The sequence below is a fragment of the Budorcas taxicolor genome, chromosome 6 (assembly GCF_023091745.1).
Source record: "Budorcas taxicolor isolate Tak-1 chromosome 6, Takin1.1, whole genome shotgun sequence".
Classification (NCBI taxonomy): Eukaryota; Metazoa; Chordata; class Mammalia; order Artiodactyla; family Bovidae; genus Budorcas; species Budorcas taxicolor.
The window spans coordinates 85,532,651-85,554,782 of record NC_068915.1 but is presented as its reverse complement, the minus strand read 5'-3'; the positions used below and the strand labels follow the sequence as shown (position 1 = coordinate 85,554,782).

At 32.5% G+C, this 22,132-nt stretch overlaps 1 protein-coding gene across 1 annotated transcript; it reads right to left on the bottom strand.

The window, feature by feature from the left end:
• Nucleotides 1-1,311: 1,311 nt before the first annotated feature.
• Nucleotides 1,312-17,790, bottom strand: CSN1S1 (casein alpha s1). The gene is made up of 19 exons (XM_052642160.1): nt 17,755-17,790; nt 16,313-16,375; nt 14,594-14,626; nt 13,663-13,701; nt 13,193-13,216; nt 12,749-12,772; nt 12,080-12,103; nt 11,363-11,386; nt 9,856-9,888; nt 9,092-9,115; nt 8,948-9,001; nt 7,551-7,592; nt 6,889-6,912; nt 5,647-5,688; nt 4,735-4,761; nt 3,765-3,788; nt 2,815-2,969; nt 2,186-2,229; nt 1,312-1,404 (listed from the first exon to the last, which is right to left on the bottom strand). Coding segments are annotated over exons 2-18 (645 nt in total). The 5' UTR covers nt 16,364-16,375; nt 17,755-17,790; the 3' UTR covers nt 1,312-1,404; nt 2,186-2,228.
• Nucleotides 17,791-22,132: the final 4,342 nt, after the last annotated feature.

Below are 22,132 nucleotides of genomic sequence, written 5' to 3'. Positions count from 1 at the left end.
GACTTTTATCATGTTACTGTTTACGAGACATTCATTAAATGGATGGCATTATCTATAGGATTCACAAAACATGAAATTGTGTTTTGCTGATTCTTTGGGAACTGACATGATGACAGAAGCTGGGAGATACATTTTATGAAGACATAGGAATCTGCACCCTCCATTAACTTCTGCCAGGTCCAGTATTCTGAGTATGTTGACAAACCTTCTCTAGATTGAACAACAAGTTGTTGCAGCTTGTACTTTCTAACATAGAGGAGGCAGGAGACCTAATACTAAGTGGATTTTTAAAAAAAATTTTCAAGGCAAAAGTTACATGTTTCAATGTTATGTATACATATACACATAACCAGTAAGAAACAGATCAACTGATACAGATGGTCTAAGCTGTTGTATAAGAAACCTTGTTACCTGTGTTTTGTGACCTGGGTCATACAAGGTTCTTAAAGAGTCATGACAGATTGGGTTGGTTGGAAATCCTAGAATAAAGCCAGGAAAGCAAATTTCACCTGAGGCTTTAAAGATATCAGAGCAAGCAACTATTGTCGTTTTGAGAAGTAATTCCTCATTAGAGATTTGGAGGACACTGAACAGCTCACTATGAATGCTCTGTTATTGTGTGTTCCATGTTAACTTTTACAATGTTTATTTTGTAATCTACCTAGTTATAAACTCAAGTATAATCAAATGGATTGGGCTCCAACAAGTCCTGCATAATTAAACAGTATAACCAGGTTGTTCAAATTCCCAATGCACCCACAACTACTATACTGTTGTTCTCTCTGCAGCCACATCCATGTTCACATGGAAAATATTCTATAAACAGTTGACTTCAAATGAAAGGTCTTAGACTCAGTTTATAATCTACCAGCAACAGCTAGAAGTGAACATTTGAATTTTTTCATTAAAATGTGGTTGAAAGTGTCATAAAAATTTAGTGAAAACAAAATGTTATATACATACAAACTCACAAGGTTGTGTAAATTCCTCCCAATGGAATAATGACAAAAAATAGGAATAGTGCCTTAAAATGTAATTTATTGAAAAGAAGAAAGACAAAATCTCAGTTACTGCACACAATTATTTGAAATGATGGCACTTACAGGAGAAGTGATTCAAAGGCTTTTAAAACATTTTCCATATAGAAATTTAATGAAGACTGTAATTCCCTTTGACTCAGTGGCCTTTATACCAGCATGATACTACTGGAATTTAGGTAACAAGCTCTTAGGACAATTTCACTTAAGGATGTTACACAATCTAAAATACAGTAGAGAACTCAAGAAGAAAGAGTGCCTTCAATTTGAGATTGTCCTATTCTAAAACAGCAATTGAAGCCTTTGGATAGAATGGTTTGACATGATAGATGAAAAGACATGTAGAGGATGGAATTTTCAATCCCATCTGTAAATCAAAAAAGAAATATGTGGTTAGTTATGCTGCATGTTTTGAAAGGAGAAGCTACTGTTATGATAAGATACACTTTAATAGTCATTTTCTCTTCATCTTAAGATGAAGTTCACAAAGTTATATGTGTCTCCTGTTACTAACACATACCCACTACTCCTGATTTTCAAGTTTTACAGGCAATTTATGACTAGGTTGCACTTTCTTTTGCAGTAACAGAAAATATGGCAAAATAATTCAAAGTAAAAACTTCCAAGTATGTCAGACTTTTGTTTTCCTTCTTTTGATCTGTTGTAAGGGAAGTTTCCACCACTAGAAAGGGAACATACACACACACACACAACTACAAGCTCCTATACAGTAAATTGAAGTACTCAAAACACAACTATGGACATTTAAATCTGTTTTCTTCTTAATAGACAAACATTTGATTTAACTATGTGACTTTTTAAGTATTTCTATTTCAGTGATCATAAAGAATAAGGTTCCTCTGCTAGGGTCACCAGAATTAGTAACACCCACACTCCTATACTTGTGTAGAAATTTCAATATAATAAATTATATTAATTAAAATTAGCTAGTTTTATTGTTACTTAAATTTAATATTATTATAATACAAAAAATGTTGAAGCCATTTTAATTATTGATATTATCTAAGTGTAATGTGTCTAAATATAGCTAAACTAGAGGACCAGCAAAACTTTATAGTCTACAAGTTGTACCTTTGTACTCAGTTCTCATATGAAAAGAGGATCAAGACAAGCAATTTCCAACTTACCAAAGACCATAATTGTGGAGTTCCTCAGAATTCACTTGACTCTTCTGAAGGAACAAAAATTGGTAAAACGTGAGTAAGTTAGTCAGTAATAAAATTTTGCTAAATCAAAAAATGAGCACTAATTTTCCCAGCAGTATGCTTAATAGATTATTATATTTAATCACCTTCAAGGTTATAAAAACAAACATCATTATATTATTTCAAGTAAGCAAAAATAAAAAGATCAGGATTTCAAGTTAGGACTTTAGGAATGCCAAAATCTGCAGTTTATCCCCCACACTGCATTCTAATGTATATCATGGGTATAATCAAAAGAAAGGCATTTAAAGATTAGCAAAAGTGCAAGGAGGATAAAGTTGAATTTTTACTTTGGAGAGAAAATTTTCCTCCTATTTTCATCAGAATGATTATCACTTATCAAATAGATAGCACTGCTCCACATGTTCCTGAGTAATGGATTAACATTAGCCATATATCAGAAAGTTATCATCAATTTTCCATTTCAGAAAATTCTAGTATAGGACACTAAGCATTTATGTGTCATGCTTATTCTAAATCTATTTTTATATTATGTTTTCTTCTATTTCCCTTGATAGGGCAGCAATATGCAGTCATTTAAATGAACTTACCACCACAGTGGCATAGTAGTCTTTCCACTGGTCTCAGAGCCAATGGGATTAGGGATGTCAGAGAATGAGGGGGCATCAGTGTATTGTGTGCCTAGTGGAACGTAATACCAGGCACCAGATGGATAGGCGTCCAGCTGGTAGAATTGTCTGAAAAGCTAGAGAGAAAGACCATTGAAAAAGCAACAGTGTATGAGAAATCAGTTTTGAATCTCTGAAAATGAATCATTGCATTCATTTCAGACATGGCTATTCGCATCACAGGAGATGTTTACTCTGTGAGGAAAACAGAGAAATCAAACTCTTCCCTATGGTAAATCACAGTAAGGAAATTTTGGAAAGGGTTTTTCTTAGGGTACCTGAGGGGTAATGAATAAATCACTTCTTTAATATCAATAGTCAGTATTGAACTCCAAGAACCTGCATTACTAACACAGGTCCAGCTATCAAAGTCCAGAGGAAAGTGGTAGTGTGAATTTAATTATTATATAATTTATAAACTCATGGGCATTTGGATTAGAGAGGGTCATTTTTGCCTTTCTGTTCTGTAGTTTAGTTTTTCATGAAGACAATGAGCTCAAAGAAAGGGAAGGTCCTCGTCCCAGAATAATACAGGGATTTCAGAAATGCCAAGAATAAATAGAAAAGAATTATCTAATTCCTAGCCCAGTGCCCCTTCGTAACTATAAGGTTTTGGTGCAAAAACATTATTTCTTTTCTGAAATTTTGGAATAGGTACCTCTGTTAATCTATCATGGCCTTTTATTTGTTTCTGTGCATTAATGTAATTCTTTATATATTCAGGTGGAAAATATATGTTCTTTGATGGAATTAGAAAAACCAAAGAAAGCATTTCAAGTTTTGCTGTGGTTGCCTATCCTAACGATTATAATAAATATGATATCTGAGATTTTCTCTTATTAGTATTAATATAAAAAATCAAATAAATTCACCTGAGGGTAGAAGTAGGCCAGTTCCTTAAAGGAGAGAGAGGAAAAAAATAGTTTTGTGATTCAAACCCAGTTAAATGCCATAAGAGACTAAAGTATTACTACCAAATACTCTCATTAAGATTAGAATGATTACCCTCTTTTTTTAAAAATTACATGGAAAGGTGAGGATAGTATACTCTTTAGACCTCAATGAAGTACGTAATTGTCTTTTCTTTTCTCTTACTTTGGCCCATGAGTGAAGAGAGAATTTTAGAAGAAATTGAGAGCAAAATATGATTCACATTAAGGAATAATTATCATAAAATTGATTGATGACTACTATGTTTTGAATCTTGTTTAATCCCTTATCAGATTCATATTTATAAAACTCCATGGTCTCCTTTGCACGGTTTCTTTTTTAAATTAGCATACTATATATAAGTTCAACCATCAATGGACCAAAGAAACTGAACTGAATGCAGTTACCACCTTTAAAACTGAAGACACTAAAAAACACTGCAAAACTCAAGATATGTGAGTTTTGGAAGAAAATAAATCGATAGATTCATATTAATTTCACAAATGAAAGAGCAGGGCTCAGAGAGAAGAACACAGTTTGCTCAAGGTCATAAGATTAGATCTAAGACTGAAAACTCAAGAAGCCCAGACAGTACTATAGGTTAATAAAAAGTCAAATTTGAACGATATGAATAGTTGGTTGAGGTTGTTCTAACTTAAAAGTTGACCTGAAGCTCTCTTCATTCAGGGATGGCCATAGAATTGTTCTTTCATTTCCTTTGGCAACTTAGATCTGATCTTTCATAGCAATGTTGGAACCAGCAATGTTAGAGTCCAACACCAGTCAACAGCTAAGAAATACTAGCAGAGCACTACTTCCTGATATAACTAGTTAAATAACTCCCCAAACCAGTGGTTACCAACAGATAGTTTGGGGCAGTTTTAAAACTCACACAGACAGACACACACTTACCTGATTCACTGCTATCATAGGCTGTTTCTGGAAAGAAAAAGAGGAGTCAGGGTGATCTTTTAAGGCTGAATAAAACCAAAAAACGTAAGAAGCAAACTTTTTGAAATGCTTTGCATGTTAGAGATCTGGAAATTCACACTAATAATTTTGCCAAGTGCATTATCTAGATACTATTTCTTCTAAGACATATGAAACATACTCAACAACCTTCATAAGATTCATTAAATGACAGTAGTGATTGAAATTGGCATAGCTTTTGATAGGAATCAGAATTGTAATAGCAGCACATATTTCACAGTATCTGGTTGTCACCTTAAAAATGAAATCAGAAGCCCTAGGAACACTACTGAATCAATGGAATGCAAGGCAGAGGAAGAATCAGTTTCTATTATATAGATAAATACACTATACAGATGGAAGGGAAAACAGATCAGAAAGGTTTTTTGACAGAAACATTTACTATCTCTCCAGACAGTTTCTTCTAAAGGTTTCAATTAGAATTAATAAATCTCCAAATGGCTTGCTTGAAAGAGCATAATTATGAGTTTGAATTTCCTAAATATAAATTGAATTTAAGAATCAAATCATGGACATAAAGATATAAAATTTAGGAATACCTTAAAAGAGAAATTAACATAACCATGGAAATTAACACTTCATAGTGTTTAGAATTACAAAGGTGCTGCTGTCAGGTGAGACTGACAGAACAGAACAGCTCCCATTCCAAAGAAGAATGACAAATAGTTCTCCTTTCTCAGATTGATTACTACAAATTGTTTCAGAAAGTTGGGAGTGAAAAATAACCACCTGAGAGGAAAGAAGTCTCTTCAAAATTGTGAAGCTATTTAAAAGCAAACATATTTAAACTTTGCAACATATTATCATTATGTAATTCATTTAGCAAAATATTACCTGGTGGGCAGGGTTTCCCTCTTTCATACTGTGAAGTTGTTCCTAAATAGAAGGAAATATGTTCTAGGTTACTTAGATATCTTCTGATATAACACATTCATTTTACAATTACCAAGAATATATCATCATCTATGAAGATTAGTATAAACTGTATTATCTGCCAAAATTTTGAAAATTAGCAACATAGCTTTCATTTTCTAACTTTAGAAAAAATATTCAACTCAATGTTACACTTACTATAATTTGGAAGGATAAAGAATCTAGAAGTTTCATATCTGGGGGAAAATAATCCACCAATTCCCTAGGACTACATATTTTCTGTTCATGACTATTAATCCCTCATTTACATTTTATTGTTTATAAATTTTAAATAAAACATTATCAAATATGGGTAGTAGAAAAACTTCTCCCTTGGATTATATTTATTTCTGTTAAAAAAGAAAGAGGAACACACATTATTAAAACAACACTTGAAGAAAATACTAAAATATTCTAGATTTAGTAAATAGTCTTATATGGTCATGAATAGCTTCCTCAAAAAGAGAGATCTCTTTATTTTAGTACATTGATTTTACTCATGTGTGAATAATAGACATTTGCTAGGCACTTTCATTCACTGGGGGTCTACGCTAAATGCTAGGGACCATCTATGAAATAAATAATAATGAATACTATGAGCAGTGAACACTGTGAATGATGAACACTATGAGCAAGACCATATAGTTCTAACACTTGTGGAGGTTACGGCCTAATCATATCATAACTAAGGTGCTAAAATATATTATTCATGTAATTTCTTAGATTAATAATGATAAGTTTGATTGGGGTACTGATATATCTAAATTTATTTGGCTTCTAAGTCCGAAGCAACACAACAAAATTGGAAACTGAAGCAAGAGTGACACTAAGGTCCAAATTAAATTCATTATTGACTTCCTCCTTCCTACAATTGTAACAGAATAAAAATGTGAAAATGTAATTTTGCTAAATTAAGACAAGTCCTTTTCCCTAAAGTCCTAATTAATCAAGCTTATTTGGTATAACTATAAGAAAAATTTATGGCCTCCCAAGTGAAAAACTATGATACTCAAAAGGATTGTTACTAAATAGTGAAGCTGGATTGTGCTAATAGATACTTTTTTGATCTATCCATACTATCAGCAGATAGTTTATGACTTCATAGTTCAAATGCACATCTTATAGTGCATTTAATATATTTTAAATTTAGTAAATATATCTCACCTCAGCACTATTGGGAACAATTTCCTTAAAAAATGAAAAACATGTATTATTAGTTTTATGACATTAATTTACATTCAAGACAAAAATGCTAATTAACCAGACACATCATAGCTTATCTGTGATTAAAAAAAAACCTTCATAATATTGTCAAAGTTCTCATGAACATAGCAAATTTTATAGAGTCTAGGGATTAGGGGAAGGAGAGATTTTTGAACATTTTATTGGACTTGCCACAAGCTAGCCTAAGGAATAACTGAATAGGAGATTGCTCATTCAATATTCAAAACAACGTCAGGAAGTGAATATAACTATCAAGGAAACGGGTCTAGAGACAATGAGATCAATCAACTTGCCTATTCTTTCTTAGAAAATTTTGACGAAAGCAATTTGAATGTATGGGATCCCTGATTCCTCCTACAGAGTCTACATTGTTTTCTTAAATGGAATGTTTATTTGGCAATAATCTGTGCTTCACAAGGAGGCATATGTATGGAATCACCACTCAGAACTGAATTTGGGAAAATAAATACAGAATAAATTCCAGAATATAATGAATCATTGGGGAAGCTCTAACATGATTTGATGTAGAATTTAGTCAAAGTAAATTTCACTTTATTTTAATTCTGTAGACTTAATTTTATATTATTGTAATAAAATATTACCAGCTGGGGCACGTTGTATTTTTTCAGTCTGAGAAGCTGTTCCTATTCAAAGAGAAAAATATATTGTCAATTTCGTGGATACCATCTATCATGGTATTCCTTTCCCAGGAGTAAAGAATGGGAAACTAATAATCTTACTTTAGTGTTGTTTCTACCACAGAGAATTTGGATTAGCCCAATTATTCTTTTTTAAAAAAAATATTAGAAAAACAACTGTGTTACACTGTTTTTAACTTAAAATATATTATAATGCAGTCAGATATAAATAATTATTCAGTCAATCCTAAAAGACATCAGTCCTGAATATTCACTGGAAAGACTTTTGTTGAAGCTCCAACACTTTGGCCACCTGATTTGAAGAACTGATGCATTGGAAAAGACCCTGATGCTGCGAAAGATTGAAGGCAGGAGAGGAGAAGAGGACAGAGGATGAGATGGTTGGATGGCATCACTGAATGGACATGAGCTTGAGCAAGCTTCGGGTGTTGGTCATGGACAGGGAGTCCTGGTGTGTTGGTCATGGACAGGGAGTCCTGGTGTGTCACAAAGAGTTGGACATAACTGAGTGACTGAACTGAACTGAACTGAGGCAGTTTTGCTTACAATGTGCATTATATCAGAGTTGCTAAGAAAATTGAAAACAGATTTGCTTTCTGTGCTGTGCTAAGTCACCTCAGTTGTACCCAACTCTCTGTGATCCTATGGATATAGCCCTCCAGGCTCCTTTGTCTATGGAATTCTCAAGGCAAGAATACTAGAGTGGGTTGCCATGCCCTCCTCGAGGGGATCTTCCCAACCCAGTAATCAAGCCTGAGTCTCCTGCATTGGCAGAGGGGCTCTTTACCACTAGCACCATCTGGGAAGCCCCATTTGTTTTCTGATTTTTGCAAATTAAATCAGAATATTGGATGAGGGAAAAAATTATGTTTCTGATACTAGCCACATTTACCAAGGGCTTACTTTGCACTATGTCTTGCTTGTATTAATTGCTTTATATGCTTAAATATTATTATTATTTTGTCACTTTGAAACTTAGGTTATAAATTTACAGCAGATAAGGAAACTGTCTAATATCACATGCTGGTGAAAGGTAGAGCTTAGAGTCAAACTCAAGTCTGGTCAAATCTATAGCGTGCCATTTCAATACTGTGCTAATCAGATCTGAAAGTAGACTATAATACACAAATATTCAAATGAGAGTATGAATTAAATATCTGGGATTAAAAAACTTGTCCGTTTTATTTTCAGGAGGGATCAGTATACTACTAGAATCTGTTAGTCTGCTTACTTTGTTTTAAGTTTAGCAGATATTGAAAAAGAGAGATAATTTATCAATACAACATTCCTGCTCATTCCCTGATGCATTGGTCTTTGATTAACTTTTAATAAAATTTTACCAGATAACCCAGGTAACGCTCAGAGGGCACATCTTCCTTTTGAATGTACTTCTGCTAAAAAATTCAAAAAATAAAAAGTTTAATTAAATTTTAAGATATCCTGGATGATGTTAATATATTTTAAATTTAGTGAATATATCTCACCTCAGCACTATTGGGAACAATTTCCTTAAAAAAAAAATGTATTGTTAGTTTTATGACATTAATTTACATTCAAGACAAAAATGCTAATTAACCAGACACATCATAGCTTATCTGTGGTAAACTGATTTTAGCCACAAATTCCTGGGTAAATTTAGATAAGATGAAGAATCAAAGTACATGTTCTCTTTTCTCTTCTCACTGCTTTCACCAGGGAAGTTATTCAGAATGTTGGATTGTGAAGAATTCACTTTTAACTGAATTCACTGGAACTGGGTTTATTTTGTAAACTGGATGAAGTTCTGCTCCCAAAGTTTAAGGATTTCATCACTTTGTATGCCTTCTCTTTTTCTCCTCTAGGTAACAAATAGCAAAGGATTCCAGTGTCTCTTTAACATAGACTTGATTGAGTTCCACAATGCTTATATTTCACAATTTAGAAGCATAGCCATTATTGTAATTTTCAGTGACAAGATTTAATTCTACAAAAATCTGGGAAGGAAAAAAAATTAGAAAAATAGTGTTTGGACACCACAGATATCCAGATAGGATTATTTGCCCAGAAAGAAATCTATATTTTGTCTCTGACAAATAATTGTTTTCTTACATTTTTGGGGTTGATAGCCTTGTATGTTAAAATTAGGATAGAGCTACATACATAGTGCCTTGTACAATGAAACCTTATGGGACATGTAAACTTTATGGTTCAACAAACTTTCATAAACATTTTCTAATTGGGATACTTAATTAACATAAAAATGGTATACCTCACTTGACGAACTGCTTCCAGCTTTCATTTGCTAAAAGAAAGAGAATCATTGTTACTGCCTCTGAGACTTTTAGAATTAGAAGGAAACTATTCCACACTTTCATACTGGGTTGCTAACTAGTTTTTAGTGAAAACAATTGGGTATAAAAAGATTCAGAGCCAATAAAATTTACTTTTTTTTGGATTGTCAATTTTATTTAAAATATGTTGGAGAGGGGAGTATAATAACTTACTTTGTAACTTAAAACCTTTTTATTAAAACAAATACAGAGACTTTCTTGAGTAGAATGCAAATGCCTATGAATTTTCGTGATAAAAATGAAACCTGGAATGAAGAATCCTATTGAGCTGGGCTACCTGAAACCCTGGGTTGAGTTTATATTCTCACATACACTTGGGGCAATTTTGATGTAAATAAATTGGAAATATTAAAATAGAACAATCAATTTCAGAATGGAACTAAAATTACATGAGCTTTTAAAAGTTCTAATCTTTGAAACATTTAGTTTTTTTCCTAAGTCATAGATGTTCATATTTACATATGGATCTGATTTCTGTTCCCAAGTACGTACTAAGATATTGATTCTAATATGCAGCAAAATAGTCATCTCTTGGGAGAGTTGAGTAAAAAGTATTGTGGGTTAATGAATTTTTTCCATGTTTTGAGATTAGCTAGCATAGCCCATTGGAGAATGGAATGGAAAACCACTTCAGCATTCTTGCTTTGGGAACCCCATGAACAGTATGAAAACATTAAAAGATATGACACTGAAAGATGAACTCCCCAGGTCAGTAGGTGCCCAACATGCTACTGGAGAAGAGTGGAGGAATCACTACAGGAAGTCAATCCTGAATATTCATTGGGAGAACTGATGCTAAAGCTGAAGTTTCAATACTTTGGCCACCTGATGCAAAGAACCGAATCATTAGAAAAGACCCTGGTGCTGGGAAAAATTGAAGGCAGGAGACAGGGATGTCAGAGGATAAGATGGTTGGATAGCATCACTGACTGAATGGACATGAGTTTGAGCAAGCTCTGGGAGATGGTAAAGGACAGGTAAGCCTGGCATGCTCCAGTCAATGGGGTCACAGAGTCGGGCATGACTGAGTGACTGAACAACAGCATAGCCCATTGATCCTACATACTTGCTGCAATAGATTCTTTCTGCCCAAAGACCACCCTCAACACACAAGAGAGTGAACTCTTATCCTGGGATGACAGAAACAGGGTTTTAATTTTTTGAGTAGGATGTTTCATTTTTAAACACTCATGCACATTTTGCTTTTTACTCTTGATTTTAATAAAGAAGCAAAGTTTCTCCTGATCATGTAAATGTCAAATTTCCTCTCCTTACTTTATCTGGCACAACATTGTACATTCTTGGGTGTGATAGCACTGCTTGAGGAGTTCAATCACACAATTGGAGTGGATAGCTTTCTTAAAGCATAGAGCATATCTTATTTATGATCTATAAGTGTAGAGTTTATTAAAATAAAGATCTTACCTTAGCATCTTCCATGGCTTGATCCTTAGAAAAGAAAAGAGAATTAACTTTATTTTTCATGACAAACATTCCAATATAAAATGATAATTACCAAATAAAATGGATGCCAAAGGAAATAGAAATGGGTGGCAATAGTGAAGTGGTAAGGAAAATTTAGAAAAAGCCTACCTACGAGGCTAACTGAAGAATTTTCCTCTTTAATCTGCATTTCAGAGTTCAATAAAAAGTACTGTAGATTTTTATATGTTTTGATAAATCATTGTAAATACCCTACACTTTCCTTTAACTAACCTAACTTCTTTTTCTCTTTAACTTGGCTTTTGGATGACAAACCAGAGCATTGGATTAAAGATTATGTGATAAATAAAAGTGCACAAAGCATTGGTTCAATGATGTATAAATATTTAAAGAAAATGAATTTTCTCCATGTAGTATGTTGTGTTCAGTTTCCATGACCATAGCAGTATAGAGAGCAGTGAGATAATCCATAGAATTTAAGCTCAAAATACTATGTTGGTTTAGTTATCCAGCCAATTTTGGTCAACATACGTGTTGCATCTTTTTTTCTTTGAATTAGAGATATCTGTTTTAGTTTTGGCCTTAGAGAATTGTTCATTCATCTTGATTAGGATACTTAAAGGGTATTTGATTAGGATATTTTTTACTTCTTTCTTTCCATTATATTATATTTAATAGTTTTAAAATAAAGAATCTTACTTCAGTTGATTCGCTCCCAATATCCTGCCAAGAAAAGATACTTAGTCAGGTATGAAGAATATTAAGAAGATGTAAATTTTTAAATACCTGTATGTTTTTTTAATACCTGTATGTTTTTTAAATAACAAAGCTATTAAAACTTTGAAAAACAACCTTGATCAAAAAATTGTGTTTAAAGAAAGTAAAAAAATCATTTGTGACTATGTAAAACATTCTTGGAGCAGATATATTGCTTTATGTAGTACTCAATAAAACATTTTTTCTGTTTTGGCGATCAGTGAAAATAGTCTGTCAGTCCATAATTGCACTAATTCATTCTTTTATCCATTCATTCATTTATACTAATGCCTTGTCTCCTCACAGTTGCAAAGTTAAATCAATGAAATCAATATTTAGAATTCTCAGTATATCTCATCAGTCATTTTGAAAGTTCAAGAAAAGTATAAATGTTACAGGAGTTTTTTTTTTTCTAAAATGTTTTTCGTACTGCACAAAGAAAGCATTTTTTGACATACAACCTAAAGAAAATTTTCGTATTTTCATTACCTTGAGTTCATCACTCTGTTTTTCCCTCAAAAATTCTCCTTGTCAAAACCAATAAATTGTAGGTTGCAAAATATGATTTTGAGATAACTTTAAAATAATTTAAATTTCATTTATGTTCCTTACCTTACTCAGTTCATTGATGTTCTCCTTAAGGACAGAAAAGAAGAGACAAACATGAATGAATGGATATCTGTAAGAAATGTATCTTACATTTTGCTGCTGCAAATTAAAAAATAAATATGCTTTTTGTGAATGCACTATTTCTTGCAATATCATTTCTTGCATTATCTCCTTGCTAAGTTTTCTTTATTTAAGCTGTCAGTACATTACTGTGCACTTAAAAATATTTAAAAAATTTTGTTCCAGTAAATTTGACTATTATTATCTTTCATCTTGTTTAAGTCATAGTTCTGAGTTATCTTGATCTCTCTGTCTGGTTCAATAATCTAATAATAATCTAAGTGATTTTTCCACAAAAAGGCAATAAAGAATTGGCATAATACCATAAATAACATAGAATAAAATGCTTTGTTAATTCTGCAGTATATTCTGTTCAGAATTTCTTACCTTTCTAAACACTTCTGGAAAAGGCTACAAGGGAAAAAGATTATATTAAAAATCATTCAGACTAAACTGGGTTGCCTAGAAAATCTTTTAAATACTGGTCTTGAAATAAAATTTCTATTTGTGTTCTATTTGACAATTCAGTCATGAAATTACAGAAGACACAACACATCCAGAATATTGTAGAGATAAGAGAACATTCCATCATAATGAGAATGGAAATTATAAAATTTACATAGATTATGCACAAGACAGCATAAGTGTTTTACAAAGAGTCAAATGTATAGGTACAGATTAATATTTAAAGCAGCTTTTTAATATTTGCATATATAATTTCAATATTCTTTGTGGTTGCTTGGGTGAGTAAATGAAGAAAAAATTTGACCGAGTGAAAAAATATTTATAAATAAAAATTAAGTTGATTTTTCCAGAAAAATACATTTGTCATTGAAGAAGAGGTAGATAATACTTACCGCCACAACAAACCTGAGTAAATTTTCATTGAGGACTTCCTGTAGGAATTAAATTGTGAATTGTAAAAGTGAAAAACACAGTCAAAAAAGGAGAATGTTTTTCCATTTGAACACAAATTCTCCATTTATTTAGGTAAACCAAAATATTTCTTAGGTAAAATAAGAGATAATTAGTTTCAGTTTTATGATTTTATTTTAAAATCTGAAGGAGACACCATATTTGGTTCCTTCTTTATCAGGCCTGTAGGTTTAGTCAGTTCTTACTTATCAAATGTCAAAGGAGGAATTAAACAGGAATGTAATGAAAACAGAGAAGTGAGAGGGTAATCACTATCTGAGTACCTGGATACAATTGAAACGAATGTATACAAATGAAAATTGAAATGAAGAAGACGTTCAGTATTTATCATAGCTAACTGAAAGAGAAATTAGTTGGGGTAAAGAAAGAACCTTACCTCTCTGCTGTCTGGCTCATTCTGTACAGATTAAAAAATGAACTAAGCAGTGGATATGGTGGAAGATTAATGACTCTTGTAAAAGTGTGTGATAGAGTACCTAACTTAATACTCAGTGTGTAAATTGAGATCAACTTGTAAATCCTATGTTTGAGTGCAAGGAGAAGAGAAATAATGAATAATACATTAAAATAGACCACATATACATATTCTATTTAATTAACTATTGCTCTTACATAATAAAATTTTTATTAATCATAAATACGTAAGCCCAAATGCCCTCTTCTCTAAAAAGGTTTGTGAGAGCAGATCAATAGTCAGCTCAATAGTTGAAGATATTACACCTCAGCGAATGTGAAACTGGCTGTTTTCTAGAGAAGGAAGGAATGAGACTACAATCTATATATTAGCAATTTATCATCACTTAAGCTACACAATTTATAGTGAGTTCTTGGAACATAGAATAGAACACTCACTGGAGAGAGTCCTTGGTGCTTGATAGGATGTTTCTGTTAAAGAAAAATGCAAGAACTGTAAAAACAAAAGCACTCAAAATACAATAATAATAATATCACAAGGCACAGGTAATATTATACATTTAATAGTGCTGTTTAAGAAGTTTGTATTTTAAGAGCTAAATTTGACACCAAGTTCCCCTGGGAGGGAAAAAAAAAATTATTGACAAAAGTAAAAGAAAAGTAAATTATCTTCTGTTTCTAGAGTCTGTGGAGAAAAGTATATAAAAAGACAAAAAATAATCTGAAATATTGTTTGTCTGGATGTTATTTTTTATCATAAATTAAATTATATAAAATTTTAACTCAATCTGCATTTTAACTGTGGGAACAAGATTTATGTTTGTTAAATGTTAGCATTAAAGAATGATGTTTTCTTTGGAAAAGGATTAAAGAATCTGTTTGCTGGGGGATCTATATCTGTTTCACTGATAAAAGGTAAAGATACGGACTACTCCAATGGCATATTTCTGAAGAACTTGGATCCTTTTTTCGTAACTTACTGTCAGATATTTCCTTCTTTTGATGCTTAGGGTTTAGCACAGACAGAACTCTATTGGTTTAGAAGCTGGATTATTAGTGATCCTACATTACTTAAACTTTAGAAAATAGGAGTTTAACAATAGAATATTTCAGCATTTCAGAAATTTTGCATCTATATTTGATAGTTTGAGTGTCCAAATATCCAAAACTATTGTCTTATTTGAATTGCTTTCTTGTCAGTTGATTCCTATTTATTTATTTATCATTATCTAGAGGTCACAAAGGAACAGAATAACTTTTTGTTTCACATTAATAACTGAATTTGTTTTTTGAGAAGAAACTTAAGTTACTTTACATTATCTAGTTTTTCTTTCTACAAGGACCAAATTATTAGGTCTTTGAATCAGCTGAATGAGCCCAACTTTCTGTACCTTGGGAAATATTGGTTGGCATGAGCCATCTCAAATGAGAGTTTGATTTAGGTTCCAAAAGTGGATACACTGGAACATAGGGCTTAATAGTATATTTGGTTGGAGAAGGCAATGGCAACCCACTCCAGTACTCTTGCCTGGAAAATCCCATGGATGGAGGAGCCTGGTAGGCTGCAGTCCATGGGGTTGCGAAGAGTGGGACACGACTGAGAGACTTCACTTTCACTTTTTGCTTTCATGCATTGGAGAAGGAAATGGCAACCCACTCTAGTGTTCTTGCCTGGAGAATCCCAGGGATGGCAGAGCCTGGTGGGAGGCTGTCTATGGTGTCGCACAGAGTCGGACATGACTGAAGTGACTTAGCAGCAACAGTATATTTGGTAATACAAAATTGAACGTATATATGTTTACAAATATGTTAAGCCTATAATGGACCCAGGCAAAGAGGCTAGTTACCTTCTTTGATGCTCTTTATTGTATTGTTAATTACCTTATTTCTTTTTTAATTTTTAATTTTTTATTGTGAGGTGTTTATATTTCAAGTTAGAAATTTTATTTAGAGTTAAGTCTTTGAATAAACTAAATAATAATGATCAAAATGTGAAGGATTACCATAGCTTTAATATCAACACTTTAATAGCTAGTTAGAGACCATCAAATTCTTTACAACTGCAATATCTTGCACTTGATGAGACTTGCATCAAATTGCATTTGAGATGACTTCAAACAAGAATCTAGAATCTTCTAAATTCTTTACTGTACTCACAGGCCTGGCAAGAGCAACAGCCACAAGACAGGTAAGGATGAGAAGTTTCATGGTTGTCAAGATCTATGTAAGAAAATAAAATAGGTCTTATAATAAAATTAGATTCATGAAAAAAATATTCTTGATTTTTCCAACAAAGGAGTATATTATGATAAAATTTGTTTCACTTGAAAGTAATATTTTTATTCATTTAGTTTCTAATTTTGCTCTTCAATATAAACATTTACCATTCAAATTATTTTGCTTACTGTTTATGTGAGATAAGAAATACCAATATCTTACTACACTTCAAAGTAAAGCATTTGATCCTGAAAGTAATAGCAAGGTTTTGTCAGAGGAATAGAGAAGCATCAATATTTAAATATTACAAATTTTAAAATAAGACAATAAAAATTAAAAAGAAATTTCCTGTAGATCATTGGATTTGTTAAAAGTGATAAACTAAAACCCACTGGTAAATTACATTTAATTTTATCTGTAATTTTTAAAAAAGTCTTTATCCTTTAGCCTGCTCTTTCAGAGTCTTCATGAAAAGCATTGTTTGTGCATTATGTAGAAACTATTAACCTTCATTAAATTTTTAAAAGGATCTAGCTATTACTTAATTTTGCTCGGTTGATATATCCATGACATGACTATATGAAGATGATTGAACAGAATTATAATCAAACATATCACGTTTGACTCCTAGAGTTCCACTAAATTACAAGACCCCAAAATACATAAATTTATATGTGCTGAAAAAATGCATTTCAGATAAATAAGAAAAATTAGATTATACATGAAATTTGTTTATACTTTAGTCAGCAAACTATTGACAGATTATTTTATACAGGCTGCTTCAGTTTACAAACTGTAGAATCTACCTGCATTTGTTAAAAAAGACATATTTATAAGCCCCAAATGAGTTTATTGTTTTCATATATTTGTATCCTTATAAATATCCAAATTTAATCATCTTTATAAAAGTAGTCATTTATATCTAATTGTCTATCATTGCTGTTTCCTTTATAAAATTAATTTTATTAACCTAATTACATGGAATAAAAATGGCCTTGAAATAGTCTACCAGAAATGATCTTCACCATGAAAACAAAAATATTATAAATTATTCTGTATGACAACTTTTTACAGAATTTGACAACAATGATTCAATTTTACCATAAATCTATACTGAAGTTATGTATCTACATTTTCAGTATGTAAGAATTTATTTTAAAAATGATCAGACAATTTGGTCTTTATAAAAGTATTTAATTTTTCACCTATAGCTCTGAGATAGATAGTATCAACATTTGCAAATATATTTTTAAGCTAACAGTATATCATAGGAAAGTACCAATACTTGCAATCACATAGAAAAGTTACAACTGCGTATTAGTGAAGAATTAAAGATGAGACAGAGGAAAATAATATAAATTTTTTATATGTGTACATAATACCTTGAACCCAAGACTGGGAAGAAGCAGCAAGCTGGGTTGATGATCAAGGTGATGGCAGACTTTTGCTTCCTAGCTATTTAAACCTACTGATTAGTAAAATGCTAATTTTGTGGTTTCAGTTTAACCAATAGGTTTACTTAAATTCTAAGAATTCTCTCACATAGGAAATCGATGTTCTGTTCAGTTCCTCTCCCAAGAAATTCTGAGAAGAGTTTACAACAAAGAAGTGATTCATTATATAGGAAATGGAATGGCATTGTTCTAAATTAACATCCAAAAAAAAAAAAAAAAAACCCCAACAAAACCCTAGATTTATGGTTATTATGAGAACGTGCATTTATATCAATAAAATTTCCTTTGTAACTTTTGAAAAATTCAATACCTGTAAAGGAAATCCTTGGGACAAAACAGGGTCTTCAAAAATTTTCAATTTTTATTAACGTACAAGACCATGAGAAGAATTCATTATTTATTTCACCTCTTAAAACTCAGTTAATCCATATTATTTATTTTAATTATTTACCTTGTGAAATAACTTACATTATATGTGGTATAATCTTTTTCTTGCAAAAAGAAAATATAATTATCGTATAAACTTTGGTGGCATTTTAATTATACCACCAAGCTAATTTTTGTTTATTTTGGGTGTACTAGTTGTGGTAACTAGTCCATTCATTCCGGTGTAAATTGTTGTTGTTTAGTCGCTAAGGTGTGTCCAGTTCTTTGTGACCCCATGGACTTTAGCCTGCCAGTCTCCTCTGTCCATGGGATTTCCCAAATAATAATATTGGAGTGGGTTGCCATTTCCTTCTGCAGGGTATTTTCCCTATCCAGGGATCAAACTCAGGTCTCCTGCATTGGTAGAATTCTCATTACAGATTATTTAATTAAAATTAATAATTATTCAAGAATTATAATTTTTAAATATTGCAAAAAATAAACCATAACTCTGATTTTCCATCTTTTAAAGTAAACAAGTAAAAGAAAAAAATTCCTATCCCTCCAATTCTTAATTGTACTCCTAGAATTAACTGGCATTGTACATTGTACAATATATTAATGGCATTGTACAAAATATTATGTACTAAATAAAATATCTATACAAGTGAGGGCTTTAAAAACTTGTTGATTGCAACTCCTTGTTTATAAGAAAGGAATCATATTATATACTTTAAAATATCTATAGTGATATTTTCAGTGTATTCACAGTTGTATGACAAGAACATTATTTTGTATTAAAAGAAATTTCAAAACTGTTCAGGCTCTCCACTTTGAAGATAGAAAAGACTATAATTTCCCATATTGAAGTTTTCTTTAGATATTATCTTCCTTACTGTCTGTTTCATATCAATTTCAACAAGATACTAGAGTTTTCTATTCACTCTAATTTATTCAAGGAGCTGAGAACAAAAATCCTAGCTGCATTGTAATACTCTACTTTTGTCTTTCCCAGGAGTGTATCTGGGCTTTCCAGGTGGCACTAGTGGTAAAGAACCTGCCTGCGAATGCAGGAAACATTAGAGATGCAGGTTCAATATCTGGGTTGGGAAGATCCCCTGGTGGAGGAAATGGCAACCCACTCCATTGTTCTTGCCTGAAGAATCCCATGGACAGAGGAACTTGGCAGATGACAGTCTACTGGGTTGCAAAGAGTAGGACATGACTGAAATGACAGCATGCATGCAAAGGAGTGTATCCACCACAATTTGAAAACATCAGTCCTTTGACACTCATCCTTCTTCATAGTACAATTCTCACTTCTGTACATGGCTACTGGGAAAACCATAGCTTTGACTATAAAGACCCTTATCAGTAAAGTGATGTCACTGCTTTTTAATATGCTGTCTAGGTTTGTCAAAACTTTCTTTTCAAGGAGCAAGCGTCATTTAATTTCATGGCTATAACCAATGTCTGCAGTGATTTTGAGTCCAAGAAAATAAAATCTGATACTACTTCCACCTTCTCCCCCTCCCCCTCTATTTTCCATGAAGTGATGGGGCAGTATGCTGTGAACTTAGTTTTTTGAACATTGAGTTTTAAGCTGTAGATGAGAGACTACACAACTGTGGCTATCTGGATCATTAAGACCTTTTAAATACAGTTCTTCTGTAATATTATTCTTGCCACCTCTTCTTCATTTCTTCTGTTTCTGTTAAGTCCTTTTAATTTCTCTCCTTTTTCATGCCCATTTGGGTTGGAAATATCCCTGGTGGAAGATCTTGGGAAGTGGGAAATATTCCCTTGTGAAATATTCCCATGACAGCCGTAGTTTTCTTGAAAAGATCTCTAGTCTTTCTCATTCTATTGTTTTCCTCTACTTCTTTGCATTGTTCATTTAAGCAGGCCTTCTCATTCTCTCTTGCTATTTTCTGGAACTCTGCATTCAGTTGGGTATATCTTTCCCTTTCTCCTTTGTCTTTTGCTTCTCTTTTTTTCTCAACTATTTGTAAAGACTTCTCAGACAACCACTTTAACTTCTGGATTTTTTTCCCCCTCTTTAGAATAGTGTTGGTCACTGCCTCCTGTACAATGTAATAGCCAGATCTAATCCTTTGAATCTATTCAGCACCTCTACCGTATAATCATAAGGGATTTGATTTAGGTCATAGTTGAATTATCCATTGGTTTTATCCATTTTCTTTTTAAGCCTGAATATTGCAATAAGGAGCTCAAGATCTTAGCCACAGTCAGCTCCAGGTCTTATTTTTTACTGACTATATAGAGTCTCTCCCTCTTTGGCTGCAAAGAATATAATCTATCCAATTTCAGTGTTGATCATCTGCTGATGTCCATGTACAGAGTCATCTCGTGTTGGTGGAAGAGGGTATTCACCATGACCAATGTGTTCTCTTGACAAAATGGTTAGCCTTTGACTTGCTTCATTTTTAACTCCAAAGCAAAATTTCCTGTTACTCCAAGTATTTCTTGACTTTCTACTTTTGCATTCCAATCCCCTATGATGAAAAGGATATTAATTTATTTATTTGGTGTCGGTTCTAGAAGGTCTTGTAGGTCTTTGTAGAACAGGTCATCTTCAGCATCATCAGTGTTAGTGGTTGGGGCACAGACTTGGATTACTGTGATGTTGAATGGTTTGCCTTGGAAACAAATGAAGATCATTCTATTGTTTTTGAGATTGCATCCAAGCACTGCATTTCAGATTCTTTTCTTGACTATGAGGGCTACTCTATTTCTTCTAAGGGATTCTTGCCCACAGTAATAGATATAATGCTAATCTGAATTAAATTGCCCATTCCTGTCCAATTTTAGTTCACTGATTTCTTTCCTGCTTGACCATATCCAATTTGCCTTGATTCACGAACCTAACATTTTAAGTTCCTAATCAATACTGTTCTTTACAGCATTGGACTTTACTTTCATCACCAGACACAACCAGTCATTTCTGCTCTGGCCCACCTGCTTCATCCTTTCTGGAACTATTAGTAACGGCCCTCTGCTCTTCCCTAGTAGCATATTGGACATCTTCTGACTTGGGGAGCTCGTCTTCTGGTGTCGTTTCATACTATTCAGGGGATTCTCATAGTAAGAATACTGCAGTGGTTTGCCATTCCCTCCTCCAGTGGACCACATTTTGTCAGAACTCTTCAGTGTGACTTGACTTTTTGGGGAGCTTTGTATGACATGACTCATAGCTTCATTGAGTTACTCAAGGCTTTTCACCACAACAAGTTTGTGATCCGTGAAAGGGATTGTAGATTTATATAATGCCAAATCATGCAAAATGTTAGCCTACATTTATTTGATTTATATTGATATTTTCAATTTGCTTTATCACTTAAAATTCTTCGCTTCCAACTACTAAACAAGGCTTAAATTTGAGACACATATTTAGACCATTTGTAGTCAAATGGGCCTTTGCCTTGTAAATAAAGAAAAAATATTAATTTTCTGATGTAACAGAGTCATACATAGGGTGACCATAAAGTTGGTCATTTAACATTGATCATTTATGATAGTAAAAGGGTCTACTCTTAATAATTATAACAAAACAATACATATAGATTGGACTAATTTAAGAGCTCAAGGGCATAGACACTCTAGTGATATCACAACTTGTTTTGAAAATCCAACAAAATCCCTAAAGAAATGAAACTGGAAATAGATTGGGTAAGGGAGAACTAAGCTTTCTTGACTTTCAAATTTCAATAATGAAAAAAAAAATGGATTTAAACTTATTAGACAAATAAGCACATAAAAAAACATTATTAGTAATAAACATAGATTTTTGAAAAACTAAACTATGAGTTGAGAGACACACTATCCTCTGCAAGATTATGTACATTGTTGCTAAATATTCTAGTCCAGATTCAAACCTCTATGGAGGACTGACTTTGTTTGAGACAGTGAAAAATTCAGA